The sequence below is a fragment of the Aegilops tauschii genome, chromosome 6 (genome assembly GCF_002575655.3).
Source record: "Aegilops tauschii subsp. strangulata cultivar AL8/78 chromosome 6, Aet v6.0, whole genome shotgun sequence".
Taxonomy (NCBI): Eukaryota; Viridiplantae; Streptophyta; class Magnoliopsida; order Poales; family Poaceae; genus Aegilops; species Aegilops tauschii.
Window position 1 is genome coordinate 389,124,683 of NC_053040.3, and position 26,196 is coordinate 389,150,878.

The 26,196-nt window shown below is 45.3% G+C and overlaps 3 protein-coding genes across 3 annotated transcripts; 2 read left to right on the forward strand and 1 right to left on the reverse strand.

Annotated features, from left to right (window-relative positions):
• Positions 1-14,273: 14,273 nt before the first annotated feature.
• Positions 14,274-16,114, reverse strand: LOC109782389 (pentatricopeptide repeat-containing protein At5g15010, mitochondrial). The gene has a single exon (XM_020341016.4). The coding sequence runs from the start codon at positions 16,005-16,007 to the stop codon at positions 14,535-14,537; it is 1,473 nt and encodes a 490-aa protein (XP_020196605.1). The 5' UTR covers positions 16,008-16,114; the 3' UTR covers positions 14,274-14,534.
• LOC109782388 (ATPase GET3D, chloroplastic) lies at positions 16,096-19,431 on the forward strand. The gene is made up of 7 exons (XM_020341015.4): positions 16,096-16,454; positions 16,926-17,069; positions 17,176-17,250; positions 17,327-17,514; positions 17,596-17,761; positions 17,861-18,259; positions 19,065-19,431. Exons 1-7 carry the CDS (start codon positions 16,278-16,280, stop codon positions 19,194-19,196), a joined length of 1,281 nt encoding a protein of 426 aa, XP_020196604.1. The 5' UTR covers positions 16,096-16,277; the 3' UTR covers positions 19,197-19,431.
• A 1,834-nt stretch (positions 19,432-21,265) lies between these two features.
• On the forward strand, positions 21,266-25,360 carry LOC109782387 (protein FAR1-RELATED SEQUENCE 5-like). Its single transcript, XM_073502072.1, has 3 exons — positions 21,266-21,293; positions 22,359-23,886; positions 24,631-25,360. Exons 1-3 carry the CDS (start codon positions 21,266-21,268, stop codon positions 25,358-25,360), a joined length of 2,286 nt encoding a protein of 761 aa, XP_073358173.1.
• Positions 25,361-26,196: the final 836 nt, after the last annotated feature.

The following is a 26,196-nucleotide window of genomic DNA, read 5'->3' on the forward strand; positions in this document are numbered from 1 at the left end:
TAACATTCTATCTCTAAATGGATGTCATTTTACTCCCTCCATTTCTTTTTAGTCTGCATATAAGATTTCGTCAAAGTCAAACATTGTTAACTTTGACTAAGTTTATAGAAAAAAATATCGAGATTCACAATATGAAATCAATATGGTTAGATGCATCATGAAATTAATTTTCATACCATATAGCTTTAGTGTTTTAGATGTTGATATTTTTTTCTACAAAGTTTGACTTTGACCAAATCTTATATGCAGACTAAAAAGAAATGGAGGGAGTACTTTATGAGAGTTGGTTTATTTCACGATCCTAATTTCCAGGATCAAAAAGCTTTCTGAACCCATGCCGGCGACATAATCTTAAAATGGGTGGTTAATCTTTAGTGAGTAGAACCGGAAATCTTTAAGAAAGGAATATCATGTGTTGATTCTGGACTCTATCTTTCACAACATGAAACATAGTGCCAATGTTTTTGGCAATACCAATTGACTCATTGTTACTCCCATAGAGGATTGCTTGTTCATAATCGCAGTAAGTGGTTTATATATGTTGTCTACCATTTTTATTTCGGGAATAAGATTATTTCAACATACAACATGCTCAGTAGCCTCTTAACATGCTACGAATAGTTTGCGTCGTTAATGATGCCATGGTTGGCCTTTAGGAGATTTTCCACGATAAAACTCCTCGTGCAAGGGTGCGGATGTAACATAACGTGGAATTCCTAATATCCACACACCTTGCCAAAATGATGTTTGACTAACACACAATTTTGAGGTTATCAAACTCATTATAAGTGAGCATGTAATATGTATTGCCTTGCATGGTAAAAATAGTTTGATAACGGCTTTCCAGTGGCCTAGTTTGGGAATAAACACATTTTTGCCAAGTATCCCGAGCACAAATAAGTGTGCATTCATACTTAATACATATAAGGTTCTTATGACAACTAAAGCATAAGGAATCAACATTACCTGGTTAGTTTTAAATATTTTCTTGGACTCTAAATGTCAAACTCTATGACCCTTGATTTTAAGAGTAGGTGGGGAAGAGTACTGGCACATAATACATTGTTTTCAGAATTTTCCATGTATGTCATAATAATAGGACTTTTACTCTTTTTGGACCCACTTCTCGATGAATCTTCATACGATTAATGCATGAGATAACACGAAGATTCTTTATGTCATTATTGGAAGATAGAAAATTCTTGGTTTAGCCAATGAGTTTTCATCTACATATGGTAGTGAAATTACTCCCCCAGACTTAAGGTAAGATTGTCTCAATGCTCGTCTTAGTTCATCAAATTTCAGTACTAAACTAATTTGGTTGACTAAAGTGCATCCGCCACACCAAATGGCTTGAAGAAAACTATTAACACCCCGATGGTATATTACATATAGTGAGTAAATGATTGGTTTATGCTTCGCTTTGTTTAGTGCATAAAATGGTGAGGACTGTTGCAAAAGTCATGTACACATACTTGGTCGGTTTGCTATTGCGCCTCTCTTTGAGCGCGTGGTCTCTAGTTCGAGTACTCTTCCTGGCTTAATAAGCCACCTCTTTTTTCGGTTGGCGCAGCCGCTGACAAAGGTGTCCTGCCAGTAACCGCGCCCACCACCTACGACCGTGAAGCCACTGACAAAGGTGTCCCGCGCGCCAGTAACTGCGACCACCACCTACGACCGCGTAGCCGCTGACAGAGGTGTCCCACAAGTCAGAATATGCACTCACCATCTACGACCGTGCAACCGCTTATAGAGGTGTCCCACAAGTCAGAATATGTGCCCACCATCTACGAGCGCGCAACCGCTGACAAAGGTGTCCTAAGAGTCAGTATATCCGCCCACCATTTACGATCGGGCAACCACAGACAGGGGTGTCCCATGAGGTAGAAACCACGCCAGTAACGGTCAAAGACTTTGACCCGACGGCAAACCCCCGTTTGGGATTTTGCGAGGGTGGGCCGCGCGGTGGAGGGGAAAAGTGAGGACTGGCTTAGAGCGTGGGCAAAATTGAGGAGGACTAAGCGAAGAGGAGCACAAAAATAGAAATCCCAATTTTATAAACACCATTTTGGGCCATTATGCATATCTCAGTAGTGCATATCTTAATTATACAATAGAAAATGTATCAATGTAAAACCTTAGTATTTCTCAACAAGCACACTATCCCAACATTATTAGATGCATAGTGCGGCACCATAAACCACACCACACGACGAGTTACATTTTTCATGAGGTGCCTCATCCCATTAGTACTGATATCATTAAGAAATTTCATAAGGACATCATTAATATAAATTTCATACTCAAATAAAATTTCCAAATAAAACATCTAGAAAATTTAGAGTGAACCATAGGAAATCTCGTCACAATAAACACAAGTTTATGACGTTAACATTCCATTCTTAAAATGACCATCATTAAAAAGGCATAAAATGGCATTAACATGGCCACCACATAAAAATTTCTAAATAAAATTTCCTACCATAAAATTTAAACATGATCTTAACATATCTTCACACAATTAAATCAAATGCACCAAAAATAGAAAATTTCCTAAATAACATAATCTAGCCCATAATAACCCATGTCTTTTATTTAAGAAAAGTTTATCATGATTAACATTATTTTACATGATTTCGGGCACATGAATTTTCCAAGCGAAATTTCTTGTTGGTTCCATTCCACTCAGAAAACTCAAGCAAGAGTTACAACAAAATTTTCTGACTATTTTTAGTTAACAACAATGCAAAAACTTTTTGAGGATAATCATAATTTATAAATGCATTGAATAAAATAAAAAATGCATACAACACCAATGTTGGCCCATAATATCGATGACTGCCAGTTAAAAGTTTAGCCGAGCTAAGAAGATCATCAAAGAGAAAAAAATGTTTGCCTGTTGGCTGAAACAACTTGGGGTCGTAGCCCAATGGCACACTTGGCCCGTTATGCCCCCACAGCCCGTCGTAAGCTGCACATTGATATTTACCGTTCGATCGAATAGACGGTCCGGATCAACCCGAGGCAGAACAAAACCGGCGTTGGCTCAAACCCTACCTCATTTCCACTCGTCTCCCCAAATTTTACGGCTCCAACAGGAGAGGTAACCTCGTCGGCGACTCGAGGCGCACTAGCTATGGCAGTGCGGAAGCCTCGTTAGTTGGAGCAGTGTGCCTGGTCATAAGGCCGGTCACTCCTCCGCCGAACGGCGCCAGCCATGTCGACCTCATTGTGATCATGGGAGCTAATCCGCGCTTGGGATGCGCACGAGGCCCTCGGCGGGGAGGCGACCACCCGTCCTGATCTTTGGTGGTCGACGACGACATGCGCGACGCAGGTGCCATGCAACATTCGCGTCCATAAGGGTAGCGTCGCTCGCTATTTCCTTCCACACGTCGTCCCAAGAGACTGCAACGTCGCCGGCGTCAGGATCCCGGAGGAGAGCACCGATGTTGCATCATTAGGTGACGACCGATTCATTTCTTTTGGGGATTTCATTTTTAGGGTTTCTTGATTGGGGAATTTTGGGTAAACATTAGTGCTTTCTTTAATGTTTGCAAAGCCCATAGAATTTTGCATTAACTTGATCAATTACCACCGGAATTCTTGATCCTAATCATATATCATTAACTTCAGAGAGAGCCATTAAACTTTAAACATGATCAAAAGCATTAACGTGAGACAATTAGGCCATAACTTCAAAAAACATATTGCAAATAGGCCTAATTGGGGTTCTAGACAGAGATCAAACCAGCTCATGATACCGATGCTAGAATAGTCTTTAGGGTTAACATAGATATTATCTTGATCTCAAGATTAGAACACCATAGGTAAAGAGCGGAAGCGTTACCTAAGATGCCCATGGCCAACGTGGGCAAAGACACCTCCCCCTGCCTGCTAGATGCAAGCATGGTGAAGAGCAACAACAGTCCAAGAGCGCCGCTGGCTTAGCCCTCACGACATCCGTTGGTGGAGATGCAACAACTGTTGGAAATATGCCCTAGAGGAAATAATAAAACGGTTATTATTGTATTTCCTTGTTCATGATAATTGTCTATTGTTCATGCCATAATTGTGTTAACTGGAAACCGTAATACATGTGTGAATACATAGACCACAACATGTCCCTAGTAAGCCTCTAGTTGACTAGCTCATTGATCAATAAATGCTTATGGTTTCCTGACCATGGACATTGGATGTCATTGATAACAGGATCACATCATTAGGAGAATGATGTGATGGACAAGACCCAATCCTAAGCATAGCACAAGATCGTGTAGTTCGTTTGCTAAGAGCTTTTCTAATGTCAAGTATCGTTTCCTTAGACCATGAGATTGTGCAACTCCCGGATACCGTAGGAATGCTTTGGGTGTACCAAACGTCACAACGTAACTGGGTGGCTATAAAGGTGCACTACAGGTATCTCTGAAAGTGTCTGTTAGGTTGGCACGAATCGAGACTGGGATTTGTCACTCCGTATGACGGAGAGGTATCTCTGGGCCCACTCGGCAATGCATCATCATAATGAGCTCAATGTGACTAATGAATTAGCCACGGGATCATGCGTTATGGAACGAGTAAAGAGACTTGCCGGTAACGAGATTGAACGAGGTATTGGGATACCGACGATCAAATCTCGGGCAAGTAACATACCGATAGACAAAGGGAATTGTATACGGGATTGATTGAATCCCCGACATCGTGGTTCATCCGATGAGATCATCGTGGAACATGTGGGAGCCAATATGGGTATCCAGATCCCGCTATTGGTTATTGGCCGGAGAGGTGTCTTGATCATGTCTGCATGGTTCCCGAACCCGTAGGGTCTACACACTTAAGGTTCGGTGACGCTAGAGTTGTTATGGGAAATAGTATGTGGTTACCGAAGGTTGTTCGGAGTCCCGGATGAGATCCCGGACGTGACGAGGAACTCCGGAGTGGTCCGGAGGTGAAGATCGATATATTGGACGAAGGGTATTGGAGTCCGGAATTGTTCTGGGAGTACCGGGTGACGACCAGCGTGACCGAAAGGTGTTTCGGAGGCCCCGGCAAGCGTTGGGGGGGCTTATGGGCCAAGGGGAGGGGGCACACCAGCCCACTAAGGGGTTGTGCGCCCCTCCCAACCCCTCTCACGTAACGTGGAGAGGTGGGGGCGCCTCCCCTAGGGCAGCCACCCCTCCCGGCTTGGGGGGCAAGTTTCCCAGTGGTGGGGGTGCCCAAACCCATCTAGGGTTTCCCCTGTGGCCGCCGCCCCTCCCCTAGGGAACCCTAGGGCGCCTCCTCCACCCCCCCTTTCCCCTATATATAGTGAGGGAGAGAGAGGGCAGCCGCACCCTGGCCTGGCGCAGCCCTCTCCTCCTCCAACTCCTCCTCCTCCTCCGTAGTGCTTAGCGAAGCTCTGCCGGAGAACCACGAGCTCCATCGCCACCACGCCGTCGTGCTGCTGGAGTTCTCCCTCAGCTTCTCCTCTCCCCTTGCTGGATCAAGAAGGAGGAGACGTCCCGGGGCTGTACGTGTGTTGAACGCGGAGACGTCCGTTCGGCGCTAGATCGGATCTTCCGCGATTTGAATCACCGCGAGTACGACTCCATCAACCGCGTTCTTGTAACGCTTCCGCTTAGCGATCTTCAAGGGTATGAAGATGCACTCCCTCTCTCTCTCGTTGCTAGCATCTCCTAGATTGATCTTGGTGACACGTAGGAAAATTTTGAATTATTGCTACGTTCCCCAACAGTGGTATCAGAGCTAGATCTATGCGTAGATTCTATGCACGAGTAGAACATAAAGTAGTTGTGGGCGATGATTTGTTCAATTTGCTTGCCGTTACTAGTCTTATCTTGGTTCGGCGGCATTGTGGGATGAAGCGTCCCGGACCGACCTTACACGTACTCTTACGTGAGACAAGTTTCACCGACTGACATGCACTTGATGTATAAGGTGGCTAGCGGGTGTCTGTCTCTCCCACTTTAGTCGGATCGGATTCGATGAAGAGGGTCCTTATGAAGGGTAAATAGCAATTGGCATATCACCGTTGTGGTTTTGCGTAGGTAAGAAACATTCTTGCTAGAAACCCATAGCAGCCACGTAAAACATGCAACAACAATTAGAGGACGTCTAACTTGTTTTTGCAGGGTATGCTATGTGATGTGATATGGCCAAAAGGATGTGATGAATTATATATATGTGATGTATGAGATTGATCATGTTCTTGTAATAGGAATCACGACTGGCATGTCGATGATTATGACAACCGGCGGGAGCCATAGGAGTTGTCTTAATTTATTGTATGACCCGCGTGTCAATGAAAAACGCCGTGTAATTACTTTACTTTATTGCTCATCGTTAGCCATAGTAGTAGAAGTAATAGTTGGTGAGACAACTTCATGAAGACACGATGATGGAGATCATGGGGTCATGCCGGTGACGAAGGTGATCATGCCGCGCCTCGAAGATGGAGATCAAAAGGCGCAAGATGATATTGGCCATATCATGTCACTTTATGATTTGCATGTGATGTTTGTCATGTTTACATCTTATTTGCTTAGAACGACGGCAGCATAAATAAGATGATCCCTCACTAAAATTTCAAGAGATGTGTCCCCCCTAACTGTGCACCGTTGCGAAGGTTCGTTGTTTCGAAGCACCACGTGATGATCGGGTGTGATAGATTCTAACGTTCGCATACAACGGGTGTAAGCCAGATTTACACATGCGAAACACTTAGGTTGACTTAACGAGCCTAGCATGTACATACATGGCCTCGGAACACAAGAGACCGAAAGGTCGAACATGAGTCGTATATTAGATACGATCAACATGAAGATGTTCACCAATGATAACTAGTCCGTCTCACGTGATGATCGGACACGGCCTAGTTGACTCGGATCATGTATCACTTAGATGACTAGAGGGATGTCTATCTAAGTGGGAGTTCATTAAATAATTAGATGAACTTAATTATCATGAACATAGTCAAAAGGTCTTTGCAAATTATGTCATAGCTTACGCTTTGGTTCTACTGTTTAAGATATGTTCCTAGAGAAATTTTAGTTGAAAGTTGATAGTAGAAATTATGAGGACTGGGTCCGTAAACTGAGGATTATCCTCATTGCTGCGCAGAAGGCTTATGTCCTTAATGCACCGCTCGGTGTGTGAATCTCGAGCGTCGTCTGTGGATGTTGCAAACATCTGACATACACGTTTTGATGACTATGTGATAGTTCAGTGCGTGATGCTAACAGTTTAAAATTGTGGCACCAAAGACGTTTTGAAACGTCGCAGAACATATGAGATGTTCCAAAGACTGAAATTGGGATTTCAGACTAGTGCCCACGTCAAGAGGTATGAGACCTCGGACAAGTTTTTTAAGCCTGCAAACTAAGGGAGAAAAGCTCAATCGTTGAGCATGTGCTCAAATTGTCTGAGTACTACAATCGCTTGAATCGAGTGGGAGTTAATCTTCCAGATGAGATAGTGATGGTTCTCCATAGTCGCTACCACCAAGCTATTAGAGCTTCGTGATGAACTATAACATATCAGGGATAGACATGATGATTCTTGAGCAACTCGCGACGTTTGACACCGCGAAAGTAGAAATCAAGTAGGAGCATCAATTGTTGATGGTTAGTAAAACCACTAGTTTCAAGAAGGGCAAGGGAAAGAAGGGATACTTCATGAAACGACAAATCAGTTGCTGCTCTAGTAAAGAAACCCAAGGTTGAACCCAAACCCGAGACTAAGTGCTTCTGTAATGAGGGGAACGGTCACTGAAGCAGAACTACCCTAGATACTTGGTAGATGAGAAGGCAGGCAAGGTCGACAGAAGTATATTGGATATACATTATATTAATTGGTACTTTACTAGTACTCCTAGTAGCACCAGGGTATTAGATACCGGTTCGGTTGCTAAGTGTTGGTAACTCGAAATAAAAGGCTACGGAATAAACGGAGACTAGCTAAAGGTGAGATGACGATATGTGTTGGAAGTGTTTCCAAGGTTGATGTGATCAAGCATCGCATGCTCCCTCTACCATCGAGATTGGTGTTAAACCTAAATAATTGTTATTTGGTGTTTGCGTTGAGCATAGCCATGATTGGATTATGTTTATCGCAATATGGTTATTCATTTAAGGAGAATAATGGTTACTCTGTCTATTGGAATAATACCTTCAATGGTCTTGCACTTAAAATGAATGGTTTGTTGAATCTCGATCGTAGTGATACACATGTTCATGCCAAAAGATATAAGATAGTACCACATACTTGTGGCACTGCCACTTGAGTCATATTGGTATAAAACGCATGAAGAAGCTCCATGTAGATGGATCTTTGGACTCACTCGTTTTTGAAAAGATTGAGACATGCGAACCATGTCCATTAGTATATATGCATGAAGAAAGTCCATACAGATGGACCGTTTGGACTCACTTGATTTTGAATCACTTGAGACATGCAAATCATACCACATGGGCAAGATGGCTGAAAGGCCTCGTTTTCAGTAAGATGGAACAAGAAAGCAACTTGTTGGAAGTAATACATTTTGATGTGTGCAGTCCAATGAGTGCTGAGGCACGCAGTGGATATCGTTATGTTCTTACTTCACAGATGATTTGAGTAGATGCTGAGAATATTTACTTGATGAAATACAAGTCTGAATTATTGAAAGGTTCAAGTAATTTCAGAGTGAAGTTGAAGATCGTCGTGACAAGAGGATAAAATGTCTATGATATGATCATAGAGATGAATATCTGAGTTACGAGTTTGGCACACAATTAAGACATTGTGGAAATCATTTCACAACTAATACCGACTGGAACACCATAGTGTGATGGTGTGTCCGAACATCATAACTGCACCCTATTGGATATGGTGCATACCATGATGTGTCTTATCGAATTACCACTATCGTTTATGGGTTAGGCATTAGAGACAACCGCATTCACTTTAAATAGGGCACCACGCAATTCCGTTGAGACGACACCGTATGAACTATGGTATAGAGAAACCTAAGCTGTCGTTTCTTAAAAGTTTGGGCCTGCGACGCTTACGTGAAAAAGTTTCAGGCTGATAAGCTCGAACCCAAAGTGGATAAATGCATCTTCATACCCAAAACAGTTGGGTATACCTCCTATTTCAGATCTGGAAGCAAAAGTGATTGTTTCTAGAAACGGGTCCTTTCTCGAGGAAAAGTTTCTCTCGAAAGAATTGAGTGGGAGGATGGTGGAGACTTGATGAGGTTATTGAACCGTCACTTCAACTAGTGTGTAGCAGGGCACAAGAAGTTGTTCCTGTGGCACCTACACCAATTGAAGTGGAAGCTTATGATAGTGATCATGAAACTTCGGATCAAGTCACTACCAAACCTCGTAGGTCGACAAGGATGCATACTACTTCAGAGTGGTACGTAATCCTGTCTTGGAAGTCATGTTGCTAGACAACAATGAACCTACGAGCTATGGAGAAGCGATGGTGGGCCCAAATTCCGACGAATGGCTCGAGGCCATAAAATTCGAGAGAGGATCCATGTATAAAAGCAAAGTATAGACTTTGGAAGAACTACTTGATGGTCGTAAGGCTGTTGGGTTGAGATGGATTTTAAAAGAAAGACGGACAATGATGGTAAGTGTCACCATTAAGAAAGCTCCACTTGTCGTTAAGATGTTTTCCAACAAGTTCAAGGAGTTGACTACGATGAGACTTTCTCACTCGTAGCGATGCTAAGAGTCTGTTGGAATTATATTAGCAGGTACTGCATTATTTATGAAATCTTGCAGATAGGATGTGAAAATATTGTTTCCTCGGCGATTTTCTTGAGGAAAGGTTGTATGTGATACAACCAGAAGGTTTTGTCAATCCTGAAAGATGCTAACAAGTATGCAAAGCTCCAGCAATCCTTCTAAGGACTGGAGTAAGCATCTCGGAGTTGGAATGTACGCTTTGATGAGATGATCAAAGATTTTGGGTTTATACAAAGTTTATGAGAAACTTGTAATTCCAAAGAAGTGAGTGGGAGCACTATAGAATTTTTTATGAGTATATGTCGTTAACATATTGTTGATCAAAAATGATGTAGAATTTCTGGAAAGCGTGCAGGGTTATTTGAAAAGTGTTTTTCAATGGAAAACCTGGATTAAGCTACTTGAACATTGAGCATCAAGATCTATAAGGATATCTCAAAAACGCTTAATAGTACTTTCAAATGAATACATACCGTGACAAGATTTTGAAGGAGTTCAAAATAGATCAGCAAAGAAGGAGTTCTTGGCTGTGTTACAAGGTGTGAGTATTGAGTAAGACTCAAAACCTGACCACGGCAGAAGAGAGAGAAAGGACGAAGGTCGTCCCCTATGCTTTAGACGTAGGCTCTGCAGTATGCTATGCTGTGTACTGCACCTGAAGTGTGCCTTGCCATGAGTTAGTCAAGGGATACAATAGGGATCTAGGAATGGATCACATGACAGCGGTCGAACTTATCCTTAGTAACTAGTGGACTAGGGAATTTTCTCGATTATGGAGGTGGTAAAAGAGTTCGTCGTAAAGGGTTCCGTCGATGCAAACTTTAACACTAATCCGGATGACTCTGAGTAGTGAACCGGATTCGTATAGTAGAGCAGTTATTTGGAATAGCTCCAAGTAGCGCGTGGTAGCTGCATCTACAAGATGACATAGAGATTTGTAAAGCACACACGGATCTGAAAGGTTCAGACCCGTTGACTAATAACCTCTCTCACAAGAGAGATATGAACAAACCCCATGGGTGTTGGATTCATTACAATCACATAGTGATGTGAACTAGATTATTGACTCTAGTGCAAGTGGGAGACTGTTGGAAATATGCCCTAGAGGCAATAATAAAATCGTTATTATTGTATTTCCTTGTTCATGATAATTGTCTATTGTTCATGCTATAATTGTGTTAACTGGAAACCGTAATACATGTGTGAATACATAGACCACAGCATGTCCCTAGTAAGCCTCTAGTTGAGTAGCTCGTTGATCAATAGATGGTTATGGTTTCCTGACCATGGACATTGGATGTCATTGATAACGGGATCACATCATTAGGAGAATGATGTGATGGACAAGACCCAATCCTAAGCATAGCACAAGATCGTGTAGTTCGTTTGCTAAGAGCTTTTCTAATGTCAAGTATCGTTTCCTTAGACCATGAGATTGTGCAACTACCGGATACCGTAGGAATGCTTTGGGTGTACCAAACGTCACAACGTAACTGGGTGGCTATAAAGGTGCACTACAGGTATCTCCGAAAGTGTCTGTTGGGTTGGCACGAATCGAGACTGGGATTTGTCACTCCGTATGACGGAGAGGTATCTCTGGGCCCACTCGGCAATGCATCATCATAATGAGCTCAATGTGACTAATGAGTTAGCCACGGGATCATGCGTTACGGAACGAGTAAAGAGACTTGCCGGTAACGAGATTGAACGAGGTATTGGGATACCGACGATCGAATCTCGGGCAAGTAACATACCGATAGACAAAGGGAATTGTATATGGGATTGATTGAATCCCCGACATCGTGGTTCATCCGATGAGATCATCGTGGAACATGTGGGAGCCAATATGGGTATCCAGATCCCGCTATTGGCTATTGGCCGGAGAGGTGTCTCGATCATGTCTGCATGGTTCCCGAACCCGTAGGGTCTACACACTTAAGGTTCGGTGACGCTAGAGTTGTTATGGGAAATAGTATGTGGTTACCGAAGGTTGTTCGGAGTCCTGGATGAGATCCCGGACGTGACGAGGAACTCCGGAGTGGTCCGGAGGTGAAGATCGATATATTGGACGAAGGGTATTGGAGTCCGGAATTGTTCTGGGAGTACCGGGTGACGACCAGCGTGACCAAAAGGTGTTTCGGAGGCCCCGGCAAGCGTTGGGGGGGCTTATGGGCCAAGGGGAGGGGGCACACCAGCCCACTAAGGGGCTGTGCGCCCCTCCCAACCCCTCTCACGTAACGTGGAGAGGTGGGGGCGCCTCCCCTAGGGCAGCCACCCCTCCCGGCTTGGGGGGCAAGTTTCCCAGGGGTGGGGGCGCCCAAACCCATCTAGGGTTTCCCCTGTGGCCGCCGCCCCTCCCCTAGGGAACCCTAGGGCACCTCCTCCACCCCCTTTCCCCTATATATAGTGAGGGAGAGAGAGGGCAGCCGCACCCCTTGCCTGGCGCAGCCCTCTCCTCCTTCAACTCCTCCTCCTCCTCCGTAGTGCTTAGCGAAGCTCTGCCGGAGAACCACGAGCTCCATCGCCACCACGCCGTCGTGCTGCTGGAGTTCTCCCTCAACTTCTCCTCTCCCCTTGCTGGATCAAGAAGGAGGAGACGTCCCCGGGCTGTACGTGTGTTGAACGCGGAGGCATCGTCCGTTCGGTGCTAGATCGGATCTTCCGCAATTTGAATCGCCGCGAGTACGACTCCATCAACCGCGTTCTTGTAACGCTTCTGCTTAGCGATCTTCAAGGGTATGAAGATGCACTCCCTCTCTCTCGTTGCTAGCATCTCCTAGATTGATCTTGGTGACACGTAGGAAAATTTTAAATTATTGCTACGTTCCCCAACAACAACTGGTCGGAGTAGATGCCACCAACACTGCCTTGGTGGTGGCCGCTGGTGTTAGTCGGTCTTCGTCTCCTTTAGCACCTAATTAGGATCGGTTGTCAGAGAGAGGACATGGCCTACCGTGTGAAATCGTTAGTTACAAACCAGAGGTGTCCTTTTCCTTTTAAATTAGGTGCTAGGGACGCGGGATCGAGACCAAGTCGTTAGTTCGGTGCCACCGATCAGGGCACATATGTGGAAGTTTAATTCCCTTTTATCTCTTAGTTTGTTATAACCAGATACCAACATTCTCCCCCTGTAAGGTTAAGAAACATCATAAGGCCACTCTTAATAGAAGTAATATTCAATGACTAATTAGGTGTCATTGAACCTCAATACTCAGAGTGTACCATTCTACCTCAAAATGGATATCGTTTTACTTTTATGAGAGTTGGTTTATTTCACGGGCCTAATCTCCAAGATCAAAAGGCTTTCTGAACCCATGCCGGCAACATAATCTTCAAAATGGATGGTAAGCCTTAGTAAGCGGAACTGCAAATCTTTGTGGAAAGAATATCATATGTTGATCCTGGACTCTATCTTTCACAACATGAAACGTAATTTCAATGGTTTATGTATGTTGTCCCCTTGGTAAGCGGAACCGCAATACCAATTGACCAGTTGTTACTCGCATAGAGGATTGCGTGTTCATAATCACAGTAAGTGGTTTATGTATGGTGACCACTTTTATTTTGGGAATAAGATTCTTTCGACATACACTAGCCTCTTAACATGCCACAAATAGTTTGCATCATTGATAATGCCATGGTTATCCTTTAGGAGCCTTTCCATGATAAAACTCCTCGTGCGAGGGTGCAGATGTAACATGACATGTAATTCCTAATATTCACACACCTGGACACAGTGTATGACTAACCCACAATTATGAAGTTATCAAACTCATTATAGGTGAGCATGTAATCTGTATTGCCTTGCATATACTGTAAAGCTTGATAACGGCTTTCCAGTGGCCTAGTTCCGGAATAAACACAATTTTGCCAAGCATCCGAACCAAGATTCTGTATAAAAGGAAAACGGACTGCTTCTCAAGAAGAGTCATTTTCAGCCCTCAGAATTACATTGCTCGTGCAATATTGACGTCATCCCCAGTAATAAATCTTGTGATGACACATTACGGGTAGCCACTCTACTGCACATAGGTTCACCCTTACCAATTGCTCCCTCAGTTCCAAATTAACTGAAGTTCTATGTTTGTCCCAAGTCGAACTTCTTTAAGTTTGATGAAAACTATAGACAAATGTGATAACATCTACAACATTAAAAAAAATATAGTACGGAAATATATTCTATAAAGAATCTAATGAATCAAATCTGGTGTTATAGATGACATATTTTTTTAGACATGGTCAAAATTACAGAAGTTTGACTTAGGACAAACCTAGGATCTTCAATTAATTTCAAGTATCAACAAAACAGAAACGTAGCAGGAATACAGCTGAAAGTACCAAGTATTTGATGCTCATTCCCATTGGCTTCATAAGTTGCTACATGTGGAATTTAATGTTATCATCTGAGTTGATTTCTTTTCTACCCTTACTTACCAGTAAACAGTATGTCATGTCCAGCAACATACCATGTTCCAGAAGGGGAAGAGATAAATCAAACTCAAAACGAAGCACTACAATTTCTAAAGAAGAAACTCATGGCGACAGAAAGAGGTTCATTACCATGGTAGGAGACTGCACTCTTCAGTTACTAAACCATTCTGACCTGACAGGTTAAATTGCACACCTAGTTTACAGAACTGAATTGCCACATCTGCAAACATTATATGCACGACTAACAACTTCTTATAGTTCCAGCAAAGCAAGTTATCATGAAACCGTTAACTGAAGAGAGTCATCTCCTATTCCCAATCCTACATAACCCAAAACCATACAGTATATGACATAAGAGAGAAGAACCTAGTGCGCCTTCCATTTTGCAAGCAAGCGGTCGTGAATGTCTCCTTTCTTGACCTTTCCTAGGCTGTGCCTCAGCTTTGCCAGCGTTGAGGAGCTCAACTTGATACCCTGATCGATCATGTCCTCTGCATACTTGCATGCCTCAGGCAACATCTCATCCTTCAACTTTGATACAAGCATGTTACCGCCCTCCTCCAGTGGAGGCAGGCTATTCGCTGCCATGCATTTCCACACCTTGATCCCTGTCTCCCAGTCACGAGTATCCAAGAACACGCTGAGCGCAAGTGAACAATTCGCCTCATTTGGCCAACACTCGTTCTTGACCATCTCTTTAAATATTGCCGACGCCTCCCGGAGCTTCCTCCCCTTGAGCAAGAGCTTGAGGACCACATTGTATGTGTCTGTGTCAGGAAACACTCCATAGATGGCCATGTCATCGAGGTACTTCACAGTAACCTCGGCATGCCCCAGAGTGCCCTGCAACATGATCATCGTGTTGTACATTTCCTTATCTGGGACGAGCCCCCGGCGAAGGACAAAGTCATCCCAGAGAACCACAGCACTGCGCAATTCACGTGCCTCAAGGTGTGCGGCCAGTGCAGCACGAAGAAACTTCTCGCCCGGTGAACACCTGTACCGGCGCAAGACAGCCAGATACTCCATCGCATCCGAGAGCGCCGTGGAAGAGCCACTTGAAACCAGTGTTGTAAGGAAAGAGTCGTAGGCAGGCACATTGGCAGGATCGAAGTCGAGCGCGTGCACCATTTCGTCAAACACCTCGCGCGCAACGGCCGCGTTGCCGGCAGCCTCACAACCCTCCAGAAGGATGGCGTAGGAGTCGGCATCCGGCCGAGTGCCGGCCTCCGCACGTGCCACGGGGATCGCGGCGCGGGCGTCATCCAGCCGGGAGGCGCGGCAGAGCGCGGACAGCAGCGAGTTGAGCGCCGGCGTGTCGCGGTCCATGCCGTACCTCGGCATTTCCACAAACGCCTTGAGGGGGGAGCTGGTGGGGCTGGCCGCCAGGGAGGAGAAGACGGAGGCGAAGGTGGCGAGGGAGAGCAGGCCCTGGGCCCGCATGGAGCCGACGGTGTCCCACATGGGATCAAACAATCGGTTCTTGCCGAGGAGGTCGATGATGAGGTTCCACGAGTAGGGGGAGTGCTGGTGGTGCAGGTGGCGGTGGCCCGCCCAGCGGAAGAAGGCGGCGGCGCCGCGCGGGTGCGCGTAGGAGAAGCGGAGCACCTGCTCGACGTCGGAGGTGGTGACGCGGACGTCGGCGTCGTCGAGGGCCGCCTCCACGTCGGAGGCGGAGGAGGCCAGGATCTCGCAGAGGAGACGGATCTTGGGGGCTAGGTCGGGCGCGTCCTTGTACGTGGGGAACGCCGGGGCGGCCGGCTCGCGGGCGCGCTTGGCCTCCGGGCCGTCGCCGGCGCCGGCCGCGTCTGACGGCCGCTTCTCCCGGCGGTCCGACATCTCGCCTCGACTGGTTCGGGCGCCGCCGCGACGGGGACTCTCGGGGGTGGGTGGGGTGGGGTGGGGTGGATGGGTCGGAGACGTGGCCAAGGTGGGATTTTTCGTGTGTTCTTGAACCGTTAACCCTATCCTGAGCCTATACAAACTCCTCTTCTTTTTTTTTCCTGAGACGGCTAGCTAAGCTTGAACCGACTGCTGGACGACGGAGAGGGAGACCAAGGCCGAGCAGACACCGGCGGGATCCCGACTGAATCGTGAGGGGGGCTGCGGATGGCGCCCTCGTTGCTCGTCTCGGCGAGCCAAATCCTCGTCGTTGCCGGCCGGGGAGGCCGTAGGCGGCGTCTGGTCATCGCCAACTCCGGCGGTGCCGGCACTCCCCCGAAGCTGGTGACTTTCCTCGGCAAGGGAGGCTCCGGCAAGACCACAGCGGCCGCCATCGCCGCTCAGGTAAAAACTACTGTACCTTCCTCCAGTGCTTGTCTTTGTTGATATGTTGATAGAAAACTGTAGAACTATTTGTTGCTAAAAGCCAAGGCTGGACTGCAATGTAGACTACGAGTAGATACTAATTAGAGTAGAATATGGGTATGAGCAGCTTGGCTGCTCCAAGCATTGAGCTGGGTAAACTGTAGCATGTGATAGGGTAAATCTACGAGATGGGTCGTTTAGCGAATGGTGTATTGAGACACATTCGATTGGGTTATACCCCTGCACATCATCTTCACAGTTCGCACAATATTGATTCATGGCAGAATTGCCTTAAAATGCATTCAGTTGGGCAGTTTACATCTGCGTATTTGAAAAATGCAGCTACAAAAAATCACTTTGAGCTGAGAAAAATGCCACTCTAAAGTATGATAAGTCGTTAAAACGCCATTGCAAACATTTTCAGGCACTTTGTTTTTCTCCATGTTGCAGTATTATGCAAGTGAAGGCCTGAAGACATGCCTGGTTATACAGTCACAAGACCCGACAGCAGAGCAATTGATGGGCTGTAAGATTGGGAGCTCGCTGACTGAATGTGCTGCTAATCTTTCAACCATAAAGCTCGAGACCTGTAAAGTAAAAATACCTTTGTGAAGTGATCTCCTTTTGATGTTTCATACTGAACTTTTATGACACCGGAAAATGCCTTGATGCTGAAGAATGTTTTCTGATTAAATCACAGATGCTACTTGAGCCCCTTGACCGGTTGAAGAAAGTAGATGCCCAGAGCAATCTCACTCAAGGAGTTCTTGAGGGGGTAGGTGATTAACTTTGCTATAATATGGGAGATGAGGATAAAGCAGTCATCTGGGTTGCTCTTTTTCATAGGATAGATTGTAGGGGAGGAGCTTGGAGTCTTACCTGGAATGGATTCGATCTGCTCGGTCTTGTCTCTTCAGAAGCTGCTCAACTTCTTTTCAGTTGGAACGAATAGTCCACAGGGAGAATTTGATGTCGTGGTGTATGACTGCAATAATACAGAGGAATTTCTACGGCTGACTGGTGCTACTGAGAGGGCAAGGTATAGGTTATCCTAGTTTGTCTGTAGCCTTGCATTCACTCAGGACTCTGCGTTTTAATGTTGCTGCTACACAAAAGACAGATCTTACTTGAAGTATGTGAGGGAGCTAGCAGAGAAGACTGACATAGGAAGACTGGCTTCTCCATCATTACTGAAACTGATTTATGATGCCGCAAGACCAAATGGTAGAACTGGTGAAGTAAGAATGAGTGCCGAGATATGGAATGAAATCGAACAACTTCTTGAGGTAAATTATCTGTAGTTAATAAAGAAAAACTATTTTACCCAGTGCATACATATTCAAATGTGAGCTGAATATAAAAGATTAAGATGCTAAATTTTGTAGAAAATCTCGCTTTGGTTTACTGATCCCTCAAAACTTGCGTGCTTCCTCGTCATGGACCCGAGGGGATCAATCTCTGTGTCCTCTGCGCTAAGATACTGGGGTTGCACCATCCAAGCTGGTGCGCAAATATGTGGAGCATTTGGTTATGCTGAGGACCCCTCTGAAATGCACCAAGGAGTTGCTGAGAAGTTTTTGCCATTGTCTTTCTCGTCTCTGCCATTTCTACCAACTGATTCTTCTGCAGATTGGGGCAGAGCGTTGAATTCATTGAATCAAAATACAAAGGGGCTGTTGAGGAATACAAGCAAGGTTTATCCTTCAGTTAGTTTTGACTCTGCACAGAAGTCGGTGACCCTTTTCATGCCAGGATTTGACAAGTCTGAAATCAAACTATATCAGGTATAGCTACTGACCTCACTCTTTGTTGGCTTCACTGTATACACAGTCAAGACTAACAAGACCTATATCTCTAGTTAAGTTCACTTCTTTAGTTGTGTAGAGATAATGCTGAATTAATTTCGACTGTGAAGCTATCTCTAGTCAGTTTCACTTTTAGTTAGCGCCCAAGTGATAAAAAAATTTAACCAGAAAGGTAGAATCCCACCATCAACTTGAAAATTATCACTTGGGTGGTGAACTACCAGATAATGTTCAGATTAATGCACAGTTTACCTAGCAAGTGACATCAAAGGAGTTTTCACTAAAACAATGGTACATGCCACTTGCAACCAAACCAACTGTTTACACCAGTTCCGTAAATCGATTGTGCTGATATTAAAACCGAAGCACTGCTTTGTATCACTTTGATGCTACATTTTGAGATAATAAAAGCGCCCTTTATCGAAAATTAAAACCGAAGCACGTTTCCTGTGTGTGCTGATTCCCATAATTGTCTGTCCACTTCTCCATACAAACTGTGAGATGATTTCAAATGAATTTGGCATCCTTGACTGCAGCACAAAAGAAGCTTCTGAACAATATGATACCAAACATACTAGGTTTTCATGTACACTAGTTTAGGTCAAAGCCATCTAGCTACTTGTGATCTTACGGTCAGTGGCCTGCGTGTCATCTGAGAATTTTGCCAGATAGTGGCGAAGAACCATTCCAGATTTTTGCAAGGGTATATGATCACCAAGTTGAATTTGTATTGTCTGTGTCGTTGCTGATAATATACCGAACTTGTTCCTTCGTGAAAATGCAGTATAGGGGCGGTTCGGAGCTACTGATCGAAGCCGGCGACCAGAGGCGCGTAATTAAGCTGCCACCGGCGATGCAGGGGAAGGTCGGTGGCGCCAAGTTCGTCGACAGGAATCTTGTCGTCACCATCCGGTAGGCGGCAGCAGGGCCTTGGGTGATCCGGAAATCGGAGGACAGGCTCGACAAATCAAACCGGTGGAGAATCACACAGCACTGTAATGTAAACCCGATCCAGCCCAGTTCCTGGTGATCTCGGTCTAACATCTTTTTCCATTTTGCTGTAAACATAGTGAGATTTTTCACAACGGCATTATAGAAGTGAAAAGAAAAGGACGGTCCACATGAAATGCCTGAGAAAATGGCTTTTGATATGGGCTCTCGGGGATGGGTGGTCTTGGCATCGTACCATGGCTTATGATTATTGGGCGGGCGGAAGGCGTGAGTGTTGGGTGGCTGCTGATTTAACGCTGTTCTTGAGTAGCTTTCCGTCTCCCGCTCTTGCTGCTGACGTCTCGTCTGCAGGCTGCAGCCATGGAGCAAAATCTGCGCATGCCGTCGTGCAGGCGTGACACTGGGGCGATCTGGCGGTGACGCGACGAGAGATCGCATCCCATCTTCATGGCGACGCGGCCATCGATCCTTCCCTGCTCCGGGAAATCAATCGGTACTGCCAGGTGCCAACGCGTCGGGTGATTAAAAAAAAAAGGGTCCCAATAACTGTCACACGTGTGGTGTATCGGGTGGTTGCGCCGCACGCCTCGTGTGGCATGGATAGCAACCCGCCCGCACGACCGCGTTTGGGCGCGCAAAAGCCACAGCCCGCACGTCCGGTGTGTGGCAAACCCGCCCACACGTCCGGGCCAGACGACCACGTTGCCCGCACGACCCCGCCGTCCCGGCCTCCTTTCGATCCCCAGTCCCGACTGCCACCATCGTCTCCCACCTCTCGATCCCCTGCCTCCATCGTCGGCCTTCTCTGGTTGCCATGGCAACCAGAGCAGATCCGTAGGGCCTTCCCATCGCTAACCACACCCCCTCCCCCACCCCCCCCCCCCCCCCGCCCCCCACTCCAACCCCGCCCTCCAAAGACAACCAGCTAAAAGCAGGTGAATCTCCGATCTCCTACTGCTTCTCATCCTTCTTCTGGGCAGGAAATTGCAAAATTACCAACGAAGGTGGCGACTGGATCGACGCTATCGGGGCAAAACACTACATGGTTTTATGTGTCTTCGCATTTGCCAAGCAGCATACACCAGATCTGCCACGTACTACGCTAGAGTTAAGCTTAAGTTCTCAGTTCGCTTGGTGCAAGTAGTTGCTGATGAATGGATGCGTAGGAATCCCTAAAAAAAGGGAGAGAAAATGAGATATTTGGAATAAAGGAGGGGGGTTAGGAAAATTAGTTGCCACTTGTGTCTAACGTCAGTTGCCACCTATCGTTGCTGTTAACTGCCACCATGTTAACCTATTGCTTGCCATCCTATTGCGGTGGCTGTTGCCATCGAATCGAAAGGATAGCTGGCACCCAGATTTTAGAAAAGAGAGTGGATGTGCATGTCCTACTTGCCATGATGTGTTGGTTGCCTACGCATGAAAATGTGATAAGACTGCCGTGTTATCTTGTACGTGCAAGCAGTAGAAGAATACATTTTTTGCGGATTTGTTGATGCATTCTTGTTCATGCAGTGATTGAGAACACATTGGCAGCAGAAACAAAACGCGGAAAGAATGAATCACGAAGATGGCACTGATCCTTGGGTTTCTCAAAGGCCAGAAACGCCCCTTTGGGATGCAGCAGAGTATAGTCAACTCATTTCTGCAGGGCCGTTGCTGCCACTACTAGAGCAGTACGCAGGCATTGGTATGATGCATGATAACAAAAAAAAAGAACATTTGCCATGTTCGCGATGATGAAGATGGCATTCTACTTATGTCCTACACTGTCATTTTTCGCAAGTTCTTATGACCAAAACACACTCAGGGGGGCACCATGGCAGGTTCAGTCACAGGGCGCTAACACTGACAAATGTACGGGCAGCCAACTTCAACTAGCTAATGTGGCAAATTAAGGTAACACATACGAAAAATGAAAAACATACTGGTGTGGACATGAAAAATAATTTTGCAAAGGATGGCAAAAGACTCACGAGTTATGTCGGAAAAAATGCAGAACCTTCATGCAGCACGTGGCATCAGGCGGCACCCATGTACCTGCCATCGACATCATACACAGGTGAGTCCATAAAAAAAGTGAAGTTGCAGACGGTGAATTAGCAGAAGGAGCATGGTTGACAAACTGCAGTTACCATGACTGAACAAACTGCAGTTGCCATCCCTGGACAGCTGCAGTTGCCATGCCTGGACAGCTGCAGTTGCCATGCCTCGACAGCTGCAGTTGCCATGCCAGGACAGCTGCAGTTGCCATGCCAGGACAAACTGCAGTTGCCATGCCAGGACAAACTGCAGTTGACATGTATGATCAAAAATGTGATTGCAATGTACAAACAACCGTGGATGACAAAGTGTGAACAAAATCTGTGTGGCATGGTTGGACCACTGCATGTTCCATGTTGAAGAAACTACAGTTGCCATGCATTGACCAACTACTACCATGATTACAGGTTATTACGGTGGTGCTACCTCGGCAAACGTCTCATGGCAAGCTTCACAGATTGCAGACAGAGCACGTCAATTTGGTGTGACAAACCACACAAGATGGGCGCATGCGGCACAACAAGGTAAGGAAATTTGAACCACAAAAACAGCACTGCATTTGTTTTTGTGGGAATAGCATGTGAGGAAAAGAAGATTTGTAGCAGTGATGGTGGAAAAAATCAAACAGAAAACGCTAACAAGTGGTCGTGTGCAATGACTCATATATTATCTTCGGGATTTGCCATTTGCTAAAAGCATGTGTGCAGCCCTAATGGTTGATCGCATTTGCCTAGTGAGCTCAAGCCTAGAATACAAAAGTTTTGATGCTAAAATATACTGGTTGCCATGTATTGGCAACAGTGTTTGCCATGTATGTAGGACTGCAACTGCCATTGATATAGAATCCAAGTTTTGGTACTGAAAGGAGCTGGTTGCCATGCATTGGCGAACAGTAGTTGCCATGTTTGTTGGACTGTAGCTGCCATGACTGGAGAACTACAGTTGCCATGCATGTCCACATGCAGACTCACGGCTTGCTGTTTGAATGATGTCATGCCAAATCACTTGCAGTTTATGTACTCTGTTACGATAAACATGTCATTCAAGCAAAAATCTTATGCTCATACCTGTTTTTTTATTACAGGGCCTTCAACTACAATCAACAGCGGCGCGGGGACATCTACTGCGGGGAGCTCTGAGCGCACGGAAGACGCGTTCCACCAGCCAGCCAACGATCATGCTGCAAACAATGCCGAGTCAGAGTCAGAAATGGCAATCATTCCAGCAATGCCGACAAGCACACCTTTGAACACAAACACTGGCAACACTCAAGTAGATGAAAGTGCCGCCGATACTGAAGTGAATGATGAAACTGATGATGAAGCACAAGGGGATGAAGATGGTGGGCAATCAGAGATCGTGGTACCTCAGCCACCTTACGTTGGGCAGAGATTTGAATTGTTCGCAGAGGCAAAGGAATTCTACCAGACATATGCAAAGTTCCATGGATTTGCGGTCAACACCGAATACCATAGGAAAATTAAGAAAACTAACGAGTACAACAGAGGTGAGATGAGGTGCCACAAGGCAAGAAGGAACAAGAAGGGGAAAGGTGTTGCGCCTGTCATTCCGGAACGAAAGAGAGGTATCATTCTCAAGACGGAATGCCCTGTCCGGTGTAAGCTAAACGTAGATGGAGCACAGTGGGTGGTCACTGAATATTTTGACGAGCACAACCACAAACTCATAAAGAAGTTTGACCTGGTAAAATTTCTGACCGCCCACAGAGGATTCACCCCCCTCGAGAAGAAATTCATAAAGCTGCTACATGATTGTAACGTCGGTCCATCAAGAATGGTCCAGATACTATCACTCATCCACAGCAAAAAAGGGACTTTGAGTAGCATGCCCTACATACCAGCTGACGTCACAAACCTAAAGGCAAAGTACCGTAGAGAGAGCAAGTTGGATGACATAGAGGCCACAATGGCCTACTTCGATGAGAAAGCGAAGGAAGATCCAGATTTCTTCTACAGGATAATATTGGACGATGAGGACCGTGTCAGGAATATGTATTGGGTGGATGGTGCTGCAAGAAGAGCCTACAAACATTTCCGAGATTGCATTTCATTCGACGCGACATATCTCACTAATATGTACAAGATGCCATGCGCTCCATTCATAGGAATAAATAACCACAATCAGTCGTTGCAGTTCGGATGCGGGCTCGTTCGGAACGAAGACACGGATGGGTACGTTTGGCTGTTCAAGACCTTCTTGGAGTGCATGGGTGGACTTGCTCCGATGAACATAATAACATACCAGGATTTTAGCATGCGTGCAGGCATAGAGGAGGTCTTTCCGTTGGCAGTGCACAGGCACTGCAGGTGGCACATTATAAAGAAGGCTGAGGAGACGCTAGGACCGTTCTTTGTTGACCGTCCAGACCTGCACAAGGCATTCGAGCTGTGCGTGGACCACAGCTTGACGGTGGAGGAGTTTGAAAGGAGCTGGATGGCTATGATTGAAACATATGAAGTCCAAAACCACAAGACGCTTGCTAGCTTGTGGGAGAAGCGAATGTACTGGGTGCCGACCTACTTCATGCAGTGCTTCTTCCCGTTTCTGCAGACTACACAGCGCAGTGAGGGGTTCAATGCTGTTTTGAAGCGGTATGTGAGCCCTGGCAACTCATTACTATAGTTTGCCAAGCAGTACACCGCTTTGCAACAAAACATACTGGGATTCGAGCTACAACAAGAAGCAAACACCGCGCTCACGCTGCCAAAATTGCTAACGTATTTACCAATGGAGAGGTAGATGAGCAAGATATACACCAACACGATTTTTAACAAGTAAGTCAGTTGTGTTACAATCTTATTTGCGCAAATCATGAAGGTACCAGGTGCCATGTAGAATGCAATGCAGTTGAAATGCTTATTTGAAAATGATGATTGTGTTGGAAAGTAGACATTAGGTACAGAGTAAACATTATATGTAGTTGCCGTGCTTAATGAACTACAGTTTGCCATGCTTAATGAACTGCAGTTTGCCACGTTTACTCAAATGCAGTTGCCATGTTTGATGAACTGCAGTTGCCATGTTTGATGAACCGCAGTTGCCATGTTTAATGAACTGCAGTTGCCATATTTAATGAAATGTAATTTCCAATGGCCATGATGGTATGGAATGCAAATGCCAAATTGAAGTTGTTATGTAGTTGCCATGTTTAAAGGAAATGCAGTTGCCATGTTTAATGAACTGCAATTGCCATGTTTACTCAACTGCACTTGCCATGTTTAATGAACTGTAGTTGCCATGTTTGAACGAATTGTAATTCCATTGGCCACAACAAACAAAAGGTGCTACAAAAAAATTCACACAAGAGTTTAACAAAAACCACACAAAACTTGCAGATTCCAGGAAGAAATAAAGCGTGCCAGCATGTACACGGCTTTCCAAGTGGACGAACATACATTCAAGGTGTGTTCTATCATGGGCATGTCGGATTCAGAACCTAAAGATCCAAACAAGGGAAGGAACTACTTTGTGAAGGCATCGATAAGCGAAGGCGAATACTACTGCCAATGCTGCAAATTCGAACAGGACGGGATTGTGTGCTGTCACATTCTAAAAGTAATGGACTTGAACACGGTGACACGAATGCCCCGCCATTTCATAAGGCGGCGATGGACTTGGGACGCTGACGACGCATTGGCGCTGCAAACATCAAACGCAGTTTTGCCCGTGCATGACGAGAGACCAGAGTCAACCATGGAAGCCATGAGGCACGTTGTGTTGACAAAGAACTATGCTGAACTAATTGATGAAGCGTGCAAGAGTGATGAGACAGCAAAGGTCGCAGAAAAACACAGGAAGGCCCTCAAAAGAGAGCTTGATGAGATCAAGAAGAGGAAAGCTGAGGAAGCCTTACACAGGTTCCCCCGCACAGCAAGTGTGCCTTCGTTCACAGGGCCATCATCTGAAAACTCGGAGGTAGGATCTGGAACAGCAAGCACACAAACACATGTTAGGAACCCGCCCCGTTCCATCACAAAAGGGCGTCCAAAAGAGATAAGATACAAATCGGAATTGGAGATTCAAGCAAAACATAAGAAACCAAAGAAAGGGACGGGCAATCCATAAAACAACGTTGGAGCACTTTGACTTGGTTCCATGGTGATATTTTTTTTGTAATCCAGATGTTCTAAATTTTGTAAAAACTGGAGAATGACTCTTCAGGTGCATCAGAATCTAAAGTAAAAATGCCATGAAGGAATAGCTGCAGTTGCCACGTGTATGGCACTGAATTTGCCATGTTACTTGAACTGAATCTGCCATGCAATTTCTACTGAATCTGCCATACCATTTCTACTGAATCTGCCATGCCATTTGTACTAAATTTGCCATATTATTTTTACTGAATTTGCCATCTTATTTTGTACTGAATCTGCCATGTTAGTTGTACTGAACATGCCATGTTAGTTGTACTGAATCTTCACCGCGTAGATTTCCATGTTCAGTCATTGCATTTTAGTCACACATATTGTATTCTCGTGCAAACTTTGGGAAACAAGCTGAAACGGTCTCGTGCAGCAACCGCACAGGTTACTGCTCCGTGATCAAACTACCATGCTAGCCGGTACAGTTAGCAGTGCAAAAAAACCGAAAAAGCCAAACAAGAAAGAACGATAACTTTCACTAACCATGACTGATCTACTACATTTGCCATGTTTTCAGACATCAAGGACGCATTCAAAACACCATGCTGGTACTACCAACCCACAAGCACATAATAATACTGAAAACACATAAATGTATCTGCTGTCAAACCTAAGTAGGTTCACATCCACACATATATTACAAACTATTCAAATGTCACTCACACGTCACCAATGTATACTAGGGTACGGGGAGATGCAGTCATAGCATATTACACGGACATAGTTTTGAAAAAAAGACAAGGTAATACCTTACATTCC

Coding starts and splice junctions, on each gene's coding strand:
- LOC109782389 (XM_020341016.4), bottom strand. CDS start 16,007: ATGTCGGACCGCCGGGAGAAGCGGCCGTCAGACGCGGCCGGCGCCGGC.
- LOC109782388 (XM_020341015.4), top strand. CDS start 16,278: ATGGCGCCCTCGTTGCTCGTCTCGGCGAGCCAAATCCTCGTCGTTGCC. Junction 17,762..17,860: donor AAATCGAACAACTTCTTGAG/GTAAATTATCTG, acceptor TAAATTTTGTAG/AAAATCTCGCTTTGGTTTAC. Junction 18,260..19,064: donor CTGAAATCAAACTATATCAG/GTATAGCTACTG, acceptor GTGAAAATGCAG/TATAGGGGCGGTTCGGAGCT.
- LOC109782387 (XM_073502072.1), top strand. CDS start 21,266: ATGTACCTGCCATCGACATCATACACAG. Junction 21,294..22,358: donor GCCATCGACATCATACACAG/GTGAGTCCATAA, acceptor TTTTTATTACAG/GGCCTTCAACTACAATCAAC. Junction 23,887..24,630: donor TTCAATGCTGTTTTGAAGCG/GTATGTGAGCCC, acceptor CAAAACTTGCAG/ATTCCAGGAAGAAATAAAGC.